This window comes from Myotis brandtii, unplaced genomic scaffold (assembly GCF_000412655.1).
Source record: "Myotis brandtii unplaced genomic scaffold, ASM41265v1 scaffold123, whole genome shotgun sequence".
Classification (NCBI taxonomy): Eukaryota; Metazoa; Chordata; class Mammalia; order Chiroptera; family Vespertilionidae; genus Myotis; species Myotis brandtii.
This window is the reverse complement of record NW_005354291.1, coordinates 14,391,974-14,414,529: the sequence shown is the minus strand read 5'-3', so window position 1 is coordinate 14,414,529 and position 22,556 is coordinate 14,391,974. Positions and strand designations below refer to the sequence as shown.

At 41.6% G+C, this 22,556-nt stretch overlaps 1 protein-coding gene across 1 annotated transcript in view; it reads right to left on the bottom strand.

Moving 5' to 3' along the window:
* ARFGEF3 (ARFGEF family member 3) overlaps positions 1-22,556 on the bottom strand; it is a 132,813-nt gene that overhangs the window by 109,883 nt on the left and 374 nt on the right. The window contains exons 2-3 of the mRNA XM_014533926.1: positions 22,191-22,321; positions 16,537-16,588 (exon numbers count right to left, since the gene is read on the bottom strand). Coding sequence (XP_014389412.1) covers positions 16,537-16,588; positions 22,191-22,321 — 183 coding nt within the window. The remainder of the gene's footprint in view (positions 1-16,536; positions 16,589-22,190; positions 22,322-22,556) is intronic.

Here is a 22,556-nt window from a genome sequence, read left to right as displayed (position 1 = left end):
GCAACCAAGCCTCCTGCTCGCTCCAGCTCCGTGGCCACGGCCGGCTGAAAGCAGGTATCTGGGGTTTATTTATCTTCTATAATTGAAACTTTGTTGCTTTGAGTGGAGCTCAGAGTCGGCCACGGCAGACGGGAAGATTGGCTTCCTCCATCATTGGGGCAACCAAGCCTCCTGCTTGCTCCAGCTCTGTGGCTGCCGACCACCATCTTGGTTGGGTTAATTTGCATATAGTTGCTTTGATTGGCTGGTGGGCGTGGCTTAAGGCATAGCGAAGGTATGGTCAATTTGCATGTTTGTCTTTTATTAGTGTAGATGAGAGAAGTTTTGGCAAGGATGTAGAGAAGAGGGAACCCTTGTGCACTGTTGGTGGGAATGTAAATTGGCATAGTCATTATGAAAAACAGTATAGAGGTTCCGCAAATAATTAAATATAGCAATCCCATTTCTGGGTATATACACAAAAGAAATGAAATCAGTATCTCAAAAAAATATCTATATTCCCATGTTTATCACAGCATTATTTACAATAGCCAAGTTATGGAAACAACTAAGTGCCCATTTAAAGATGAATGGGCAAAGAAAATGTGATATCTATCTATCTATCTATCTATCTATCTCCCTCCCTCCCTCCCTATCTAGTTGATAGGTAGATTTACAATGCAATATTATTCAGCCATCACTTGCAACAACATCGAGGAACCCAGAAAACATTATGCTAAATGAAATAAGCCAGAGGCAGAAAGACAATACTGCATAATCTCACTCATATGTGGAATCTAAAAAAGTAAAAAACATAGAAAGAGAGAGCAGAATAATGGTTGCCAGAGGCCGGTAACTCTTAGTACAACCTTTCTGTTATCAGAATAAGTCATGGGAATGCATTTTATAGCATGGTGACTACAGTTAATAATACTGTATTGCATACTTAAAATTTGCTAAGGGGATAGATCTTAAGTGTTCTCACCACACATGAAAAAAATCTATGTGAGGTAATGGATGTGTCAAGTTACTGGTGGAAATCATTTTACAATGTATACATATATCAAATCATCACACTGTACACCTTAAATATGTACAATTTTCTTTGTCAATTATAACTCAATAAGGCTGAGGGAGAGAAGAACCCTGTTTATAGACAAGTTTCAGTATCTGTCCTCTGTCCTCTGTCAAGAACTCAGCAATTCTTTCTCCAGGGGCATCGAAAATCACTTTTAGGCATCCATGTATAGAGATCACTCCCCTTAAGCAATTCATTTTGGCAGTATGCATCAGATAGACAACAATGATGTAAAATTTTATTTCCCCATAAACAGCAACTTTTCCCAGCAGAAATACATTTGTGGTTTCAATGACTGAGTATCCCAATAGATTCTGCACTTGAAGCACATTTTAAAAACACGCCTTGGGTGAAAGCCAAAAAGGTTGCTTCGTTCCTTATGTGCTGTCTGCTTTAAACATATTACAGAATCTGAATTTCTCTCTGACAGCCTGAAGAGTCAGATGAATAAGATCTACATTAATCTGCTACTCAATCGCCTCAGGTCTGGTACTATCTGGTGTGAAGAGAAGACTGTTTCTCAGGAGAAGTTGAGTTTGGAAGATTGGATTTGTGACTGAGCACTAGTTACCCTTCAACCTGTTTTAAACTGTCTCAGAACCCAGTCACCCTGAAGGCAGTTGTACTTGTCACAATACATCAGCAACAGGCTGCTTTATTCCACTCGAGATAATATCAAATCCATACATAAAACCACATGACACTCCTAAATGAAACATGGACTGGAAAACAATATGCCCAGTGTTTTTTATGCACCAAAGAGAAAAAACAGTTGAGGACTATTCTCTTAGACACTTCGTGGGATGATTAAAGACTAAAAGATGGTGAAATTCAGACAGTAAAAGCTGCCTGACAACAATCCAGCCCAGGGCATGAAATGGGACAGCAAAGGCCTGAGAGATCTGACCAGAAGGGCAGATCCTCCGTCTCATGGGTGTTATCATAAATTGGCCTGATGTTATTATTCTCTGCATTCATATCCATCCGAGACTACAAAAAGCAAATGCATCCGGCCAGCGTAGCTCAGTGGTTGAGCATTGACCTATGAACCAGGAAGTCATGGTTCAATTCCAGGTCAAGGCTCATGCCCAGGTTGCAGGCTTGATCCCTAGTGTGGGACCTGCAGGAGGCAGCCAATCAATGATTCTCTCTCATGACTGATGTTTCTACCTCTCTCTCCCTTCTCCCTAATGTATTGCTAATATGCTAAGTGTCCAACAGTCCGACCGGTCGCTATGACATGCACTGACCACCAGGGGGCAGACACTCAATGCAGGAGTTGTTGTGATGCGCACTGGCCATTTACAGAAAAACAGCACCACGGACCTGGCGCCCACAAAGCAACACTTGGCTTCCCCCAAGTGGGACACAGGCCCTGCCACCACCCCAGACCAACACCCCACCAAATGGCAGCCAACGCTGCCGAGATCCCATTGTGCAAAATGCGGCCCACAGCCCAGCCCAGAAACGGTTGCTGTGAGCACCAGGTAATGAATTCATGTAGCAACACCCGGCTTCCTCTCCCTAGCGACTAGCCTCCTTACAGTTTCTTCAGCCCAGGAACATGATTTGCTCTATAGCCAGGTGGAAACATTTTACACTTTAACCAAATGTCTGTGAAACGTTTTCAGGCCTTATCTCATTTGATCCTCACAGAAGTCCTGGAGTAGGCAGATAGGAGACTTGGTGGAATCCTATTTTCATTAGCCAGAAAATGGAGATTTAGAAAACTTAGAAACTTGACCCAACTGAAAAGAAGTAAGAAATGGTGGACTTTGAAAATGACTTCAGGTTTTCTCACTGCGCAGAACATAGTCAAACACTGCTGCAGTTAAATGTTTTACCCTTTGTTCTCCCTGCCTAATCTACAATAATAATCTGCTTCATGGTGATATTTACTGCTGTGTTACTGACAATTACCTGAAAGAGAAGTTGGAGTGCTTCACTGGGCTGGAAAAAGGTTAGCTAAATCAGAAAGCAGGTCTAATTAAGCAAGTTTATCTATATATATAAAGCTCTCTCTGGCGCCAATCACATGCATGTACTTCAATCTGTCATTGTCGATCGTGAATTTGGTTGGCACTTCTATTATAGAGAAAGGGCAAATAGCGATATTAAAATATTTCTTCTAATTAATTTCCTTTCAATGTGCACGAATTTGTGCACTGGGCCACTTGTGTGTGTTTGTGTGTGTGTGTGTGTGTGTGTGTATGAAAGAGTAAATGCAACACAGCCATTTTGCAACAGGCTTGGTTGTAAATGGCCTGAATCCAGAGACTTCAGGAGTTTGCAAAAGTACATGTGTGGGTGCCCACAAAAATCAGTGACGACAAGCTAAGATCCTGGAGGTTGATGAAAATGTTCACTTGGAAGAAAGGGAAATTTGTCAATAAAGGTATCAAGTATTCAAGCATTTGGAACACTGTAATTGTAATTCTGCTATAATTATCTTTATCAGTAAAACCCCACTACACAGATACTTCTAGAGATAAAGAAAACTGTCTCTCCCTCTACAGGGTAAAAAAAAGGAAAACCCACTCTTTTTCTATCTTAACATCCATGGGAGAGATGCTTATACTGCAGAAAATGGAGTATTGACTGTCACCTAAACACTCTTTTGGCTACACAGATGCCTTGTTTCCAGGGTGACGCGACACCCTAGTCACATCCGGGTGTTTTTCCCAATGTGTGAGAAAGCACCCAGGCACTCTCAGTTCCAGCCTGGGAAGGCAGGAACACACTGTTCGGGATCAAGATGACCAGGAACACTGAGGCTGAACGACAGAGACTTGGTCAAAGCAACATGGGAAATGAATGTACTCAAGTTTATGGGGACTTACTCATCCCCACTATTCACAGCCACTTTAGGTTGGTGTCCTCTCTCTCTCTGGAGACACAGAGGGACCCAACATCGCGATGCAGGCTGGGCTCTACCCAGTCATCCCTGGAAATCCAGAGCCACCCTTGCTGGGTGCCAAGGCGGCTGGGCCTGCCCAACTGAAAGCTCAGGGCGCCTGAGCATGGAGACACCCACTCTGGATAAGTGTGACAGCAATAAGGGAAGATCACGGTGTCACAGACGGCACTGGGTCTATTAAGAGAACTCTGGTCCAACTTAGAGGTCTGTGGTTTCGTCTTGGCCAACAAATAAAGGGTGCAACCCTGGGCATGTAAGTTACTTAGCGCTCTCTGGAGTGTAGTTTCTACTCACAAGATACTAGGAAGCTTCTATTTTCCCTAGATACTTGAAAGGATGGGCAGGATAGGCTGAGTAGGCATATTAAAGAGCTTCGAAAGCAAGCAGTTTATAGAAATATGAGGGATGTGCAGTGAGAAGAGCAGTAGAGTCTGAGGGGATGAGCCTCTTTTCTTGTCCTGGCTCAGACGCTTGTGGTCTCCAGAAGTCTCAGCTGTCTTCCCTGCAGGATGGGGGGTCTCTCTAGCACCTCTTCAAATTCTAACAGCCTCTACTTTGAAATGGGTGGCTAGCAGTCTTAGCAGCCTTCTTAGTAGCAACTAGGTTCCAGCTTTGTTTTAGCTGATAGTGTGCAGGAAGCCGCCCATTGTCTTCACTAGCAGAGAAGTGCAAACAAGGATCCCGGAATGCTGGTGAACCTTGAACCCATGCAAGGGCCAGAGTTAAGCACCGATGGTCTAGTCCAGACAATGGGGGCTCAAGCTATTTCCTGATCAAATAGTCTCAGAGTAAATCCTTCTAATATTTACTGACCTTTAAGATAGTCTGTCTGTTACTGCAATTACCTGCCTAAGAGCTAGATGTGTATCCAAAGTTGAATAAAAGGTTGGCGAGGCTTGGGCACCAGTGGAAGTCCTTCCCCTTGAGTTGGGCTTGCCCGCCTGGCCCTCAATATTTCCAAATTATTTCTTGTCTTGTCTCTTTCATTTGTATGCAGCCCCTCTTCCAGATCCTGAACCCCGAACCACATGGGACGTGGGAGAACATTCACAATAGTGTGGGCAGCCTCAAGGGATAGATCAAGATTGGTCTAAGTCTTTCCCGACAATCCTGTTTCCTGCTTTTCCAGCCTCTCTTGTGGCTCTCGAAAAACATTTGCTTTCCTGATAAAAGGGACCAGATTTGTTTAGGGGGCACTGCCCTTCTGCCTTTTGTCTTTCTGCCTCCTGTCTTGAATGGGGATGTGATGACTGGGGCTGAAACAGCCATTATGTGGTAGGAAGAGTCAAAAATAATGGAAAGCTAACAGAATCCTGGACATACCAGTGCCTACCTCCTGACTGCCTACTAATGAGAACATTAAGCCTTATCTTGTTTAAGCCACTATTAGGCTCTCTGTAACTTACAGCTGGATGCATTCATAACCTATTCACCCTGTTAAATCTTATTTCTAGAAAAGAACCAACATTCAAGTAATGACATATGTGCCTTCTGCCCCAATACATTTCCCAAAGATGAAAGCTGAAATGAAGGAATAGGGACAACAATAATTCCCATTCTAACACATGTAAAAGACAGGTGAGTATTCAGCAAATATGCATTAAAGACACAGAATATATTCATCAAAAACAATTTTCAACTCAGATCTGTGTTTGAAATTCTATCATAGATTAGCCGTGTAACTTTAACCAAATGATTTTTATCACTCCGGCCTCAGTTTTCTTATCATTAAAATATAAATTATGTTAGTACCCTATTGCACTTATTGTAAAATTTAATAAGACTATGGATGAAGTCATTAGTAAAATTCCTGGCACAGATCAATGCTCTATATTTGGTAGCCCTCACTACTAAGGATCAGGCGTATTACACCAGGGGCCCTGGGCATAAGGACGATGGAGTTTAGAGTTGCAGGTGGGGTTAAACACACAAGTCAAACAGTTATTTATGGCAGCAGGACAAGGCCACAACATGCACCTGTGTGCCCAGGGTGTGGGAGAGAATGCCAAAGCCCCATTTCCAGGAGCCCACACCTTGTGAATGCCACAGGTGTCTCAGCTCTCCTCGCTTATTTCACTGAGAGTTACCAAATACTTAATGCAGAATTCCCTTATCCTTATCCTGCAGAAGAAACAAAGACAATGAAAGGGCCAAACGACAGCCAGACAAGAGGCATAGGGCCCCACCAATAAATCTTCAGGTTTGTTTGGCTGCCACATTCACCTGGGCTACCCTCCCTCCCCGAGACCCTGAGGACTTACGTGGATTCCTTTCGGGAGAGCACATCAGTGAGGGTGCTTTCAGCTGCAAAGGACAGGAAATCCAACTCCCCTAAGAGGCTTAAACACGGAGGCAGGCTGGCTCCAGGTTTAGGCCAAGAATCCAGGTCCTTTCCATCTTTCTGCTGACCCAACATTACTGGTGTCAGCACTACTCCCTGGCTGGCTCCCCTCACAGCTACAAAATAGTTGTCGCCCCTCTAACCATTATTTGAATGTGTTAAGTTTCAAAGGAAGGAGAACTTCCCCTGCACAAACTGAGAAAGCATCCCTCTCACATCCCATTCAGAAACATACACCTGATGGAGGATAATCCCAGGCCACACAGCCACGCCCAAAATGGGGCAGCCCCCGCTGAAGCTCTGGGTTGATAATGAAGGCAGATGCTGATACCCACTAGGTCCTGTTAGGGTTATGGGTGGTTGGATGTTGAGCAGAAAACCAAAGGTTTCTGTTCTAGACAAAAATGATCAAAGGTCCAAAACATTTACAAATACCAACAATTACCTCCTAAACTCAAGGAAAACCCCTGCACTCTGGTTAACGACAAAACAAAAGTGTTAAAAAGAAGCCAGCTAGAGAAAATGGAAGAATCCCCTGACAGAGCGGCATTCAATTTCGGTTCCCTCCTTTCAGATGCCAGCATTTATTTAAAGAACCTTTAGAACTGCCACCTTGAAGTGTTTCAGACCCTGCTGCTCAGGCTCATTTGTTTGATTCCCAAGGACCAATCAGGCCTTTCTGTATTCCTAGGAATTACAAATAACACTCTTAAATCCAGATTCTTCTCTGCTCCTTAGTTCTCAGAACCTTTCTCCTATGTGAACTCACACTCTGAAACTCAACACTGAGGGGGGTAAAAACAACCCTCAATCACAATGCAAAGTACCAGAACACTATGAGCTATTTGATCAGTGACATTTCTCTTATGATTTGTTGCACATTCTGCAAAGTACCATCCCCATTATGTGGTATCTTAGTAATGTTCATAGGACCCCAGTAAGAAGTACATTATTTGCAGGACTATTATAGGGCTATTTCCATAGCCAAGGGGGTGGTTGAAGCATAACATGACCCAGTTCCACAGGCCTGCAACCGGGAGAACGGAGAGCCACCTCCATCTCAGCATAGCAGCACGACTACTGTGTGGGCCTTAGGGTTTGGGAGCCCAAGGCAAGGCCCGGAGAAGGCAGGGCTGAGGGCCGCTCCTGTTATCAGGTTAGAGGAAGACCTGCTGACTCTTAAGAAAGAGTTGAGATTCTGGCATTTAAATGGTGAAGAAATGGTTCTCAAAGTATAATCTAAATACCTGAGACCCATGAAGTCAAAACTATTTTCATTCTCAATCTCTCAGGAGTAGACAGTGGAGTTTATTTAAAAAGAATACCCACAATTATTTCAAAAGGCAATTAAAATCCCCTTCCCATTTTAAACCACTGAATCTATCGAGGCTGGATGTTCTCTACCTACTTCAACCAAAGCAGCAGACTGTAGGGGACTGATGGGGAAGCAGAGCTGAGAACCCAGCTGTTTCCTATTAAGCCACATCATAGAGATTTGAAAAAACACACACAAGCAAACCAGTAAAATTCTAAGTGGTTTTGTTTTGAAAGTAGTTGCTTTTCATTAAAAAGTCTTTTATATGAACATGCAATAAGCTTATTGGTTTTAATAAATTAATAACTATTAGTAATTTTCTATTTTAACATCTAATATGGTAACAATAATTTAAACAATGTAAAGCTCTCTGAAATCCTTAGTAATTTTTAAAAGTGTAAAAGGCCTTGAGAGCCAAATGTCTGAGAACTGCTGCATTAAAGTGACCAATACATAGGTAAAGAAAATGCGTGATTAAAGGGGTTGTGCACCCAATTCCAAAGTGGGGTATGGGCTCCCCACTACCAACCAGCAATTCCCCAACACCAGCTCAGTGCCCTATAATTCAGCTCAAACGCCATCTCCCTGGAGGTAGCATCAGATTGCACAAGTTAAGGGCTCGGTTCCAGAAGACTGTCCCTGACCACCATTTCAGACTAGACTCCCAAGCCCAGGTTATCTATCGATCACTTGCTTAGCCTATTGGCTACATACGGAGTGGAGGTTCCAATGACCCCCCTCCTTAGGTTCATTTGCTATAGCAGCTCACAGAACTCAGAAAAATGCTTTACTTACTAGATTACTGGTTTATTACAAAAGGATGTAACTTGGGAACAGCCAGGTGGACGAGAAGCACAGGGCAAGACCTGTGGGAAGGTGGCATGAAACTTCCATGCCCTCTCCAGGCGGCCACTCTCCCAGCACTGCACAAGTTTACCAACCCAGGAACTCCCCAAACTCTGTTCTTTCGGGTTAATGGAGGCTTCATTACACAGGTAGACTGATTAAATCATTGGCTACAACGCCAACACCTCTTCCTCCCCAGGTGAGGGGTCCCAGCCCTCTAATCACAGGGTTGGCTCCACTGACTCAGCTCCTATCCAATCAGCTTTCCAGGTGTCACGTCATTAATATAATACAAGACACCTTCTCAGCTCTCATCACTTAGAAAATTCCTAGAGTTTCAGGGGCTCTGTGTCAGCAATGGGAACAAAGACCAAATATATATATTTCTTACTATAAATCACAATATCACATTATATATATATATATATATAGAGAGAGAGAGAGAGAGAGAGAGAGAGAGAGAGAGAGAGAGAGAGAGAGAGAGAGAGAGAGAGAGAGAGAGAGAGAGAGAGAGAGAGAGAGAGAGAGAGAGAGATATCTTGCCATTTATAACAACATGGATGAGGCTTGAGGGTATTATGCTAAGTCAGTGGGTCTCAACCTTCCTAATGCCGTGACCCTTTAATACAGTTCCTCATGTTGTGGTGACCCCCAACCATAAAATTATTTTCGTTGCTACTTCATAACTGTAATTTGGCTACTGTTATGAATCATAATGTAAATATCTGATATGCAGGACGTATTTTCATTGTTACAAATTGAACATAATTAAAGCATAGTGATTAATCACAAAAACAATATGTAATTATATATGTGTTTTCCGATGGTCTTAGGCGACTCCTGTGAAAGGGTCATTTGACCCCCAAAGGGGTCGCGACCCACAAGTTGGCAACCCACAGGTTGAGAACCGCTGCTGTAGATCTATCTCCTCTGCATCTTCTGGTCCATCAATGATCACATTGGGGAAACAGAGGCACCTCACCAGTGCTCATCTCCATTTATAGAAGCTGACAAGCAAAACGAGTAGCTCAGAGCCCAACGTTCATACATGGGAGAAGCAGAACTTAGTGTATTTCAATTATCTGTTTACTTCCCCCAGCAAATGGTAGCTCTTGAAGGGGAGTTTGTGTCTTGTTCCCCCGTGTGCCCAGTACAAAGAATGCTGCTTGCTTGGCTCCAACTCCAACTCCAAATCCAGGACCTCACTTGTGTCCCCACTTGCCACTGCCTCCTCCATGAGAGCCCAGGTCCCCCTGCAGACGTCTCCAATGGAGATGTCGACATTCAAGACTGAGTATTCAAGAGGCCGACATTCAAGGCAATCATCACGAACAAATATTTATAAAGGCGTCCACTGTACTGTATGCTTGGGCACACACACCTTAAACTAACTATCATTTTCTTTCATAATCAAATATCCTATTGGCTCTAAATTACATCTATATTTTTACTATCTCTGAAATGCATGAGTGCCTACCTCCCCCTTTTCAGCAATGTCATGTTACTGGCTCTGTTTTCCATATCCAGGCTTAGTTCAGAGTTGGAGTTAAGATCCTGTGGGATCACAGAGCAGCCCTCCCACAGCTCAATCTTGGGGGGTGACTCTCTGTCCAGCCCCCTCTCTCGGCCCTTTCAGCCACAACCCATGCACAGCTGAACATTTTCTTGGTTTCTTCTCTACCAACAGTCCCTGAAATTAGCATACAAAACCCCTTTTGTCTTTAAAGGATTTTCCTCCCAGCTGGTAAATACAGAAAAACAAAATGGTGTTTACAAAATAAAGCAAGCATATGGGGAAGTTAGTTTCAGGGGAGGAGTGGGGGGGAGGTGATAAAAAATCTTTGAAATACAACAGTTCTCTTTGGACTTCATTAAATTAAGAATTAGAGCAGGTTTGCTCCTACTCAGAATATGATCTATTCTAGATGCACTCCTACAGTTTAGGCCTAAAAATGAGGCCTGCAAAAAATCTCTTGATAATTCTGCCGGTTCGCTCATCTTAACCCTCCCTAACGTTAGCTGTTCCTTAGCCTTTTCCCTCAGTCATAAGCTTAGAGAGGAAAGAGTTAGTTATTTAATTACGTAATTGCTCAGGCTTCCCCACTGGGTATTCACATCAATTCTAGGCTAGTGTCTCTTTTATCTTAAGGTCTCCTTCTGCTGCACAGACAGGAAAAGTCCATTTAGGTCACGTCTTGGCAAAGTCATGTGTGCACACTAATCTCGATAGCTCTACTAATTCATGGCTCTCCCCTAAATCTGAATACAGGACACACCTTTTAAAAGCTCTGGCTCCCTGGAAATTGCATTTAAAGTTATTCCAACACAAGGTGATCTTATCCACATTCCTACATTAGTAAGTTGCACTTTTGAATCAGCAGTGGCTAAACATAGCAGATTTCTCAAGAATTCTTTTTAATAATGGTGCTTTCATCAAATAGCTTACTGCATGAAATTTAGCTTTATATTATCTTGGTTTTGCACATAAATTACAAGTAAGAAAAAATAAACTTCTGTGTTAAATTTGTACTGGGAAAGGTGATACTCCTTTACGGGCTAAGAAGGGGACTTCGGAGTCCACAGTTCTGACTCTATCCTGGGTTGGCTTGAGGGGTCTCTCCGAGCCTCAGTGTTTCCCAGCCTCACAGAAGTGCTGTCAGGATGGAGACCAGCATGTATAGCAGTGGTTCTCAACCTTCTGGCCCTTTAAATACAGTTCCTCATGTTGTGACCCAACCATAAAATTATTTTCATTGCTACTTCATAACTGTAATGTAGGTACTGTTATGAATCATAATGTAAATATCTGATATGCAGGATGGTCTTAGGCGACCCCTGTGAAAGGGTCGTTCGACCGCCAAAGGGGTCGCGACCCACAGGTTGAGAACCACTGATGTATAGCATCTAAGAGAGTCCCTGGCACATAGTAAAGGTTTAAAAAATGGAAGCTCATGTTCTCATGTGTCCTAGTTGGGAAAATGTGAATCATCAGGCTATTGCGCATGCTAAGACGCATCATATTAACAGAGGAGTGCACTTTAGAATAGGTAAAGAGGTCAAGGGAGATCTCTTACGTCAAATTTATTGGCCTTAACTTGAAAAAGATATTACAGCAGGTGTTGTGTAGTTACATAATGCTACTAACTGATACACAGTTCAACTACACATAAATATGCAGTAAAAATAAAAATATAAAATACTGAATAAACAAAGACATCCAAAAGCAACTAAATACGATGCTAGTCTTTGCACCATGCCTCCCCCAGGAGAAAAGTCCTAGATGGTGAAAAAGAGATATACCAACACCACATTGAGCCATTTACAGCATGAATCGATGTGCTCAGGTCTCTATCCATCTCCTGGTATCCATTTTTATAACCCATCAATACAAACAAAATCTCAGAGGCCTAGTTTGCAATGAAAGCAGAAAGCCCAGGCCTATATTGCCTTCAAGGCACAGTTTAATTATGAAAACCATGCACAAAATAACCAGCACATCAGAATTCCTACCTTCATTCCATTCAAGAGGAAGGAAGAGGCCTAAGAAAGGAAACTCATGATTGGATTGCTATACTTTTTCCAAATGGAGTTATGTTTCCTTCTAACTAACACTTCCATTTACAGCCATCCAAGTGCTATAAAATAAAGTCACCAACTACTTGTCATAAAGGAAGGATAAGTGGCTGGTTTTTGAACACTAATCACCTGGCTCACATCACAAACTATCACTCAAGCCCAATATCCCCTACATCCTAGCTTGGGTGGGTTATGCGCATCTTTAAGTGACTGCATCATTTAAAAGTGCTTTTAGGCCAGGGGCTGCTAACAAGGAGAAGCTTTATAATTGAGCACTAATTGTAGGTCTTCCTTATCAAAGGGAATAGAACATGAAAACCATTAGGGCTGGCTTACAGGCTGGCAGATAGCACACAGAAGCAGCTATACTGTTTCCTAACTTCCTATGTAAGTTAGGAAATAGTATAGCATTGTCACTTACACTATGTTAAAGGGCGAGAGGAATACTCTTTGTGGTCCATAGCAGTAGGGAGAAGAAAAAGAGAAACTAGACCTTCAGGATCCCTTGATTTCTAACATGGATCTTAACATCCCCACTGCTAAAGGCTACTCCACATTCTCCTTGGACACAACTGATCAAAACAGTCTCAGTAATTATTTATCAGAATGTTAATTTAACATGAAAAGTAATCAATCAATGGCAAAAAACAAACAAACAATAAGAAAACTGCACAGCAAAAGTATTTGTGATCTGAATTATTTCCTATAGCCCTTTCCAAAACCTGTAACAACAAAATCTGTAAATAATCACTTCTAGATGATTACGCAACAGAAATAGAAACAATCTGAATATAAAATCAGGAGAACACAAGAAATAGTCTATGAATTTGGTTTCTTTCTCATATACTAAATATAATTGAAGAAATTTTTTTAAATAATTGATATATCCTCGCCAAAACCGGTTTGGCTCAGTGGATAGAGCGTCAGCCTGCGGACTGAAAGGTCCCAGGTTCGATTCCGGTCAAGGGCATGTACCTGGGTTGCGGGCACATCCCCAGTGGGAGATGTGCAGGAGGCAGCTGATCGATGTTTCTCTCTTATCGATGTTTCTAAACTCTCTATCTCTCTCCCTTCCTCTCTGTAAAAAATCAATAAAATATATTAAAAAAAATAATTGATATATCCAAATAATTCTTCATGAGCAGACAAATATTTACAGTGACTAGATTTTTTGAGCAGGTGCTCAAATAGTAAGAAGATGGTGTGTTAAACATAATAACTGCCCAATAAATTTAATTTTAAAAAACAACAACATAATGACTGGACAGAGTAAGCACTCTCTGGGCTTAAAAGCGCCGGGAAGAGGAATCAAAGGACAGATTTACAACAGAAGGAGAAAAGCCCATTACAGTATATTTCCTGTGTCTCTTTCCTGATAATAAAGTGAAATAATAAAGTTATTGATTCAATAACTAAATGAGGATTTAAAAGGCTCCCAACTATTTCAAGTCAGTCCAACTGAGACCTCCTTAAATGGATAAAATTCTACAATAAACTTACACCTGCAACCTTATAACAGTGTTTTCCAGCTATATATGTTTCAGTCTCCTCCCTCACAACACAAAGTCTCTGAGTGCAGGCTCACATCTGCTGACTCGTTCATATGGCTCCATGCTCTTATACGAATGCTCGACAGAGCTCGTTGCACACCTGGAATACAATAATACACAGGCCTTTGTATACAAGGATGACATCACCAGCTCTTTATCATAGAATAAAAACTCTGAATTAAATTTCTGCTAATGGTGAAGATATGAAAAGACACCTGTATTTTTTCATCTACAGTTTCTCATCTGCATCCTTCCAACCAATTTTCTGCCTCCCTCCTATGGGTTGTATAAGACAGCTAGCAAGCTTTGGAGTATATTGTAAGACTATGGACTAAAGTAAAGCTAAATGTCTAAATAGGGGACCAAACATATGTCCGTAGGCCCATTAAGACTGGTTTTTTATCCAACTCATCTGGTCACACACATACACCAAGAGTTGGAAAATGCCAGTTGTCTCCTGATGAACAGTCCCACCCAATGGACCAGAAGACTCGCTGTAGGTTCGACAACTCTTTGGACTGGGAAACAAGCTACAGAGCAGTGTCATGAAACATTTTTGCTCTTATAGCCTTTAAGAAAATGTTAACATTTTGGTTTTCACACATTTTAAATTACCATTTAAAATTTTAATTATAATTTTAATTAATTGCAAAGGCTGTAATTCTGGCATATTGAAATTATTAAAAATTTTAATTAAACCAAAGGAATTATTTAATGTAATGAAATCTAAATACCACACCCATTTGAAAACCATCTTTATCCATCAAAAAATACATGAACAAACTCTCCAAAAATACATGAACAAACAGCAAAAAAGCTGCATTGTTCTCTTTTCTCCTCGAACTTGTATTTCCATTCCTCTTCCCCACAGAATGTTTTCTCAAGATTGTTTTAATGCTTAAGAGACTTTCATTTATCTTCCCGTTATATTTCTCTATAACAAAAAAATATGTATAGAGTGATTTTTTAAAAATTTCCATAAAGCCAAAAGTGTTCAATTTTCTTCTGGTTTCAGCTATCATTCCTAATGCTCACAACTGATCCAAAAATATTAATAATTACTTATTAGAAATGTTAATGTAGTTAGCAAAGAAAGTATAATTTTATTAGAAATGCATTTGTTTCTCTAGATATGAATATAGACATATAGATATATCTCCCTTCCTCTCTCTCTCTCACTAAAATCAATAAATAAAAAATTGAAAAAAAGAAATGGATATTGCTAGTATATTGTTCTCCTCAATTAGTTTATACACCTATGGATAAATATTCCTTATTGCTATAATAAGGTTGGGTTTACCATCAATTTCGTACCTTCACCCCCACTTTTATAGATATAAGCAGTATAAAACCTTGTTTACATAAATAAAAACTGAATGGAGACTATCAAAAAATATTTTTACCTATTATCTTGTGACCAGATTAAGTCCTTCTTCAATTTTGCTGAAGGCCAAGAAGTAAAAACTACCCTGCAAAATGTGTGCCCTAGTCATTATACCCATCCCCTTTACCAACACAAACACTAATAGTTTCATAGTCCTTTGTTGGTGGGAAGAGAGTTTGTCCCCCAGGACAACACACCTCAGATTCAGGATGGAATGGGTAACAGCTGTGTCTCTCCTTCGTCAAGCAGGGGAAGGGTGACTGTAAGAGGTGAGATGGAAAAGAAGATGTGGCAAAATCAACTGGGAAGCAAATCAGTTTTAAGAAAGGTTGCCTCTAGAAGTTGGGGACCAGAAGTCATCTCCCTAAACTACTCATGCTTTGTGTCTTGGAGAGTCATTCTCCCGTGAGCACAAACATCCGGCGGACACTCCCTGCCTCCAAGCACAAATACTGCCAGACGCCTGTCCATTTAGAAGCATTATGCACACAAAAATGTACTCAGTTTGATTAACACATAAATTCCCTTATAATAGATCAGCCAATAGCAGATCAACGCGAGACATAATAAATTTTTTAAAAAGACAGAAACATAAATCTTGTTCAATCTCCTTGAAAAGAGAGAAAATACCTAATAAATCATAGTGTCCTGAAAATACAGAAATTATACTCAACAATTCAATATTTTTAATAATCTCAAAGAAAATCTGGAAACAATCCAAGTGTCCAATACGAAGAAAGCAACTACACAATTAATTTACAACAGCCATATAATGGAAGAATATGCAATATTTTAATTTAAAGAACACATACTGACATTAGAAAATGTCCTTCACGTGATGTTGACTAAAAATAAAAAAACAAGCAGGAAACAAATTTGTAAATAAAAATTCACATGAATTTGTAAGATATGTGTATGGGGGGAAAAACGCCTATTAAGAAATGCATTAAACTGTTTTCAGTGGTTCTCCTCAGGCTGTGTAAATATGAACTACTTTGTTATTTGTTCTTTCCAAATTTTCCACAAAGGGCATGCATTTCTGGTGATGAGAGGAAATTACAAAAATGAGGGCAGTGAGGAAGGTAGGGAAAGAGGTTCACTGTCTCAGGGCTGCTGCCTGTGGCTGCAGTTTGTGAGATGGTGTCCAGCCAAGGAGCTAGTGACAGCTTGAATCCAACCCACATGGTGTAGGCCTATCTCCCCCCACACCCCTCCCCCAAAGAGGGGCGCCATTTCCTAATCCACAGTAGAAGATACTATCCATTGTCCACATCCTCACTTCGGTTATAGTCATTTCTGCCCTCGACCATTATTCTCTCATCTTTGACTTCCATAGCTTGTTCCTTTGGCTTGAGATTTCCCTTACTCCACAGTCAGGTGGAAATCAGTGCAATCCATTCTTATCACGCCAACCTCATGAAATATCCCAGTCCATGCACGCAAAAAAGCCAGCAGTCAGCAAGTATCATCCTACAAACCCATGAGGTTATCTGGGTTTTCAGGAAAACACGGTGGGCAATTGTTATGTTATACAATTCCAGTCTCCTTACCTCAGCAAGTGTGGAGGGATCTTGACAACGGTATCCACACCACCCAGGGTTTCTGCAAAAGGAAAATTACAGTTAAAAATAAATATGTACAAAGTTAGAATCTGCATTGTACATAATTTCTTTATCTTTAATTTCTTTATTGGTTAAGGTCATAATTTCACTGTTAGTTTCTTTTCCCCCCAGAAATTTCTATAATTATAAAGTAGTCAATACTCAATTCTCTGACTGCAAATCGTCCATATTTAAAAATACTCCTCCCCTAAAAGCCCCAGAGACGTATTTCCCTATAGAGACATAGAATGAATAATTCAATTCCTAACCTGAATCAGAATGCCAATTTAATCTAGTTACAACAGACTAAAATTCCATATTCTTACAATAGAGACAGAGAAAGAAAAGTTGTTTCCTTGAAACTATGGTTTTAATACTCTTCAGTAATAACTTATACATAAGAGACTTTCAAGTTCACAAGGCATTTTATGTAATATCTCATTATTCCTGCACACATTTATGACATGGTGGATTAAACCTTTTTAAATCACACTATAATTAGAAATACTGATTGGGAGGCTCACCCCAAATCTCATGAATTCAACTTGGATGTTCAATACTTTATTTACCATTGTTGTGAATTACTTGCACTATTGCTGCCTCCAGTTGTAGAAATAATGAAAAGGTCACTATTCTCTCCCAAGAAAAAAACAAAAAAACGGTTCTATTTCAATAGCTCCAACTTGCCTTCTGTTTTCTAGCTCAAACTGCGTTGATGCTCTCTTCGCTGCTTAGAGCGAGCAAGCCCTGTCAATTTGAGCCATTTTCATTGGGGAAGGAGAAACATCTCTCCCAACCTTGCTAAGAGAGCAGAGGGAACAATGGACACCAAATGTATCCCTGAGACTCAGGAGTAAGAACAGGTGAAAGCATGCTGATAGGATCTGGGCCTATGGTGGCCAACGGGACAAAACATTGGTATAAGCAAGGCAATCCACAAAACAGAAAGATGGAAGCAGTAGGGTCAGTGATGCTGTGGCCAAGGGAGGAAGTGAAAGGTATTACAGTCCTTAAGATGAGATAGGACAACAAAACGAAGAAAACGAAGTCCTAAGCTTCAGGGGCAGGGAGCAGCTCAAAAGCTACACAGGTCAGAACAACCCAGCAGGGCCAGTGTCCAGGACAACTTGATGCTCTGACACCACATGGAGGCTCTGACACCCAACAACCAAACTGTCTTGATTTTCCCCATCAGAGAGAGGGGTTTATATTCAATTCGGAATGTGCAATGGTGCCCAACTCTACAAATGCTAGAAGAGCTAGAAGAAGGGGAATGAGAGAGGGAAGTCACAGAGCAGCCATAAGGAGCCCATCCCTCAAGCAGAGATGTTGAGTAGGTAGCTGCATTGGGGTTTGGAGATCAGAGCACAGGTGTGGGCTGGTGATATAAACATGGGCATCACATTGTCAGAAACAGAACTGACGCTGTGGGTATGGATGGATGTGTTCAATCCAGCAGGATTGAGAGTAAGAGACGAGGGCTCAGGGCTAATTCTTGCAAACTCAAACATTTAGGCTGGGAAGAGGAGCTGGAAAAAGAGACAGAGCAGCTCAATAGGTATGATAAGATTGGCAGGACATGGTCATGGAGGCCCAGGTAAAGTGGGTGCCCAGTATGCTCAGCATGGCCAAGAGGCCCTGTAAGATGGGTGAAAGGATGGTCTGCTAGACTGAGGTCTGTGTATGTTATTCTTCACTGAGAGTTGGTGGAATGATGGAGGAGAAAGTCGGATTGTAATGAGTTGAAGAGTGAGTACAGGATGTGGACACACCCACTATAGATACTCTTTTAGAAGTTTGGCTGTGAAAGTAACAGAAACTGTGGCTAGAAGGAAAAGTGGGAAGATAGAGGGAAGGATGGTGGCTGGATAGACTATCCTTCCACTACTTGGTGTTTCAGTCTCTAACTTCCTTTCTCCTTTCCTCCATTTTCTAAATCCATTCTATATGAGTTCCTGATATAAGTAAAAACATTTCTAAAATAAGGGCATGGTCCCTTCCAGTATAATGTTGTGCCATTCTACTTCACCCTGCCATTCCCAGCTCACAAGCTTCCAGGATTGCCACTTCTTGAAAGAGAATACTAGTCTCTCAGGCTCTCCACAAGTTGAACCCTCTGGTCAGACCATTTCCTCACTGATAAAAGAAAAAATCTAACAAACTAGGTAGCTCAAAATAGATGAGAGATACATATATGTTCTTTGCCATTTATTATACCACTATTAAAAATACCAATTTTCATAGATGTATTAATGACATAAAGTGCTAAAGTTAAAATATAAATGGTAATCCAGGATATATGATACTAGAGGCCTGATGCACAAATTTGTGCACAGGTGGGGTCTGGCTGGCCTGCCCCAATGAGGGCCCATTGGGCCAGCCAGGGAGAGGGCCCGCAGGCAGTTGGCCAGCAGGCCCCGCCCCCAATCAGGGTGTTGGGGGGCCAATCGGGGGCCAGGCCGGCCTGGAAGGGGCCAATTGGGGCCCAGATCAGGCCAGTTGGCTGCCACAGTGCACATCATAGCCACCAGTCATTCTGGTCGTTCTAGTTGTTCCTCCATTCCGGTCGCTGGGCTTTTATATATATAGATAGATAGATAGATATAATACCACACTTTGCAGAAGGGAAATACTCTAAAATGTGGTGTTATCTCTGGGTTGTGAGATTACAGGTGATTTTAATTTTTTTCTTTATACTGTTTGAATATTTTTCAGTATTCTAAAATGAACATCTATAGGTCTTATAAATAGAAAAAAATATTAATATTACATAAAACTTAAACAAGTCATTACCATGTTGATTTATTTATTGAACATCTGCCTCTCATATTGTAGGAGCAGAAGCCACAAAAAAGCATAAGCACCTGTCCCTTTGCTCAAGAAGCTCACGTCTACACTGTTGCTATTTGTTGATTTGGTTGACCAGCATCCACTCCCTACCTTCTGAAGCAGCACCCTAATCTGGTTTTGAGGAAACCATCCTTCCCTGACTCTGGGATTTCAAGTGAAACCAAGGACTGCACAGGAGTGACTGGAGATGCTCCACTCTCTTCAGATGATCCATGAATGATAGGCTAAGTGAGAGATGACTCCTCTCCCTTATAATGGTCCAAGTGGGAGGTGACCCCTTTCTCTTGAGATGGGCTAAGTGTGGAGATGACCCCTCTCACCCATGATGGTTTAAGTGTGCTGATGCCCCTTTTTCATGAGATGGTCTAAATCAGTGATGGCGAACCTATGGCACGCGTGTCAGAGGTGACACGTGAACTCATTTTTTTGGGGGTTGATTTTTCTTTGTTAAATGGCATTTAAATATATAAAATAAATATCAAAAATATAAGTCTTTGTTTTACTATGGTTGCAAATATCAAAAAATTTCTATATGTGACACGGCACCAGAGTTAAGTTAGGGTTTTTCAAAATGCTGACACGCCGAGCTCAAAAGGTTCGCCATCACTGGTCTAAATGCTATCATTCATGAGCCCAAAGCTGTGGAGACTCATGCAGAGCATGTGAGTTACCTCAAAAAGAGCAGAGCAAGGTCTTTGAAACACTAATTCCTGAACCAAACTCAACCCCCAGCCTTTCAAGGGACATTTAATTAAAAATGAATACATTCTGTTTGAATTAGTTTTTTTTGGTTTCTTGATCCCAACATATTTCTCAATATTTTGCCCCTACAGGGTGGCTGTGCATACAGTTAACTATAATCCGAAGTAGCAGGTGCTTGAGGAGTCATGAGGGCAGGGCTTAAAGCCAGAGGGCCACAATTCACCTGAGGAGTTCAGGGAATGAATTCTTCCTGTGTGAGTTGGGTCTTAGGAGACTGGAAAGGGAATTCCTGGCAGAAGGACTAGCATGAGCAAAGGCAGAGACATATGCCATGCACAGTATGTTCGAGAAAGTAGTGCAGCTTCTGTTGAACCTTTGGTGGGGGAGCAACAAGAAAGAAGGCTGGGGCTAGAGTCTGAAGAGAGTTCTAAGGAATTTATATTTTAACCATAAAGAAATTATGGGGTTGAAGAGAAGTGTTTTTAGTAAAAAAAAAAAAAAAAGATGGAAAAGTTGAACATGGAGTGGAGTAGGAAAGAGAACAGGGAAACCATATCTTTATGCCTTTGTTTAGACTGCATTCTCCCTCCAACATGGCCTTCTAACAAAGTTCAATAGGGAGGAAGTGTTTATTCATCTATTCATCCTTATATCTCACTGCTTAATAAAGAAATGTTTGCTAAATAAAGGAAGAAAAGAAGGAACCCACAGCTTACCCATTCATCAAGTCAAATCTACTTCAAAAGTCCCACCAGGTCACACCAATCCCCCCTCTCCCAGCACCCTTGCCCTCGAAGTCAGCCCCTCTTCTTTGATCTGTGTTCCTGGTTTACTCATTCCAGCCTACACAATGCATGCCCTGCACTGTTATTTAACTATTTCATGCACTCACATCTCATCTTGCTAACCAGAGAAAGGAATCCCATCTATTCTTACAGTCAGGCTGGACTCTAGGCTCTCAGCTTGGACAAGCTCCCTGCTTCAGCTCTGGTCTTCCTGGGTAGCTTCAAGGACCTAATCTCGGCAGCGTAACAAGAAGCTGAGCATCAAACATTAAAAATACTAGACTACTCTTCTCCTCCCTTTTATCTAAATCTGCTTAAATTAGCAAAGTAATAATGAATACAAGGAATGGCATGTTTAGAGTGCAGTTGGGCCCTGCTTTATGATGTTACCCAGCCATCTGTGACCTTTCAATAGAGGCCTTTGGGAATCTAGGTCTGAATCACTCTGCTGAATGACAATGGCAATGCAAAACAGTCCTGTGGCTTTAAGAGTCTTGCTGCTCACTGATTTATCTGGCCCATTTTTCTTTAACAGTAAACAAATGGTCACATTCTGGTTCTAACCACAAGATCAACTTCCTTGACAATATTCTAGGAAATGTTGTGAAAATATGCAGGTGTATAAAAAAAAAAAGATGTTTCTATGAATGTCTGTACACACACCGCCAACATATGTGAAATAACAGAGTTGCCTGAAATGCCATAAGAATTTTACATTTAGTGGGAAACATGCTAATGTTTCCATCTCTTTTTAGGCTGTAGCACAGGATAATGTCTTGACAAGCACTGCTTGTTTTTGGTTGAGAGAGAAAGGATTTCCATTTCATATTTTAATGGAATGGGAAAGGAGGAAGCACCTGCAGACTTGGGCAAAGCCAAGGCCCCACAGAGCTGCCTGCTTTCTCTTTGGCCTTTGCTTTTTCAAAAGCATCACCGTCACCCAAAGTGTGTTCCTGATCTCTTTGCATTCCTATCCAGACAATCTTGATTGCCCACATCCTTTCCTGATTACAATGTCTTTCTGATTTCTAGGAGGCTGAGTTCTGCAACCTGAGTCAGACGGGAAACACACATTCGCCTGATTGCAATGTCTTTCCGCTTTCTCCGAGGTTGGGCTCTGAGTCAGGTGGAACTTACTTCAATGCCTGCACAGCTCACAAATCCGAATCCCACCTGTCTGAAGGGCGGACCACAATAGAACTGCAGGGGTAACACAATCCCACCCGGATGTTATATTTTATGTGCAATAAAAATGAAAGACGATACTTAACAAGCTGGCCTCTGCCAGGAAAATCAAATTAAACAGCCATTCCTTCCTGATTACATTCGACAATGTTTCGAGATCCGGGTTGATGGTCCAACTTCCCTCTTCCCACAGGCACTCCGGAATCAGGCCCCTGGATTCGCACCAGCCTTTATGGCCCTGTCTCCCTCAGAGATGGGTGACCACGGTCCACTGTGCTGGGGGTCTGGAGGAGGGACCCGCCCGGCGTGCAGGACAGCGGTTCCCCGTTAATGTTTAGGAGATAAACAGACCAGAAGGGAGACGAACAGATGTCAACACCCGCACCAAGATCCTCGCATCGTACATCAATTCATCGACCAAGGCAACTCTCCCAACTGCGCGAAATG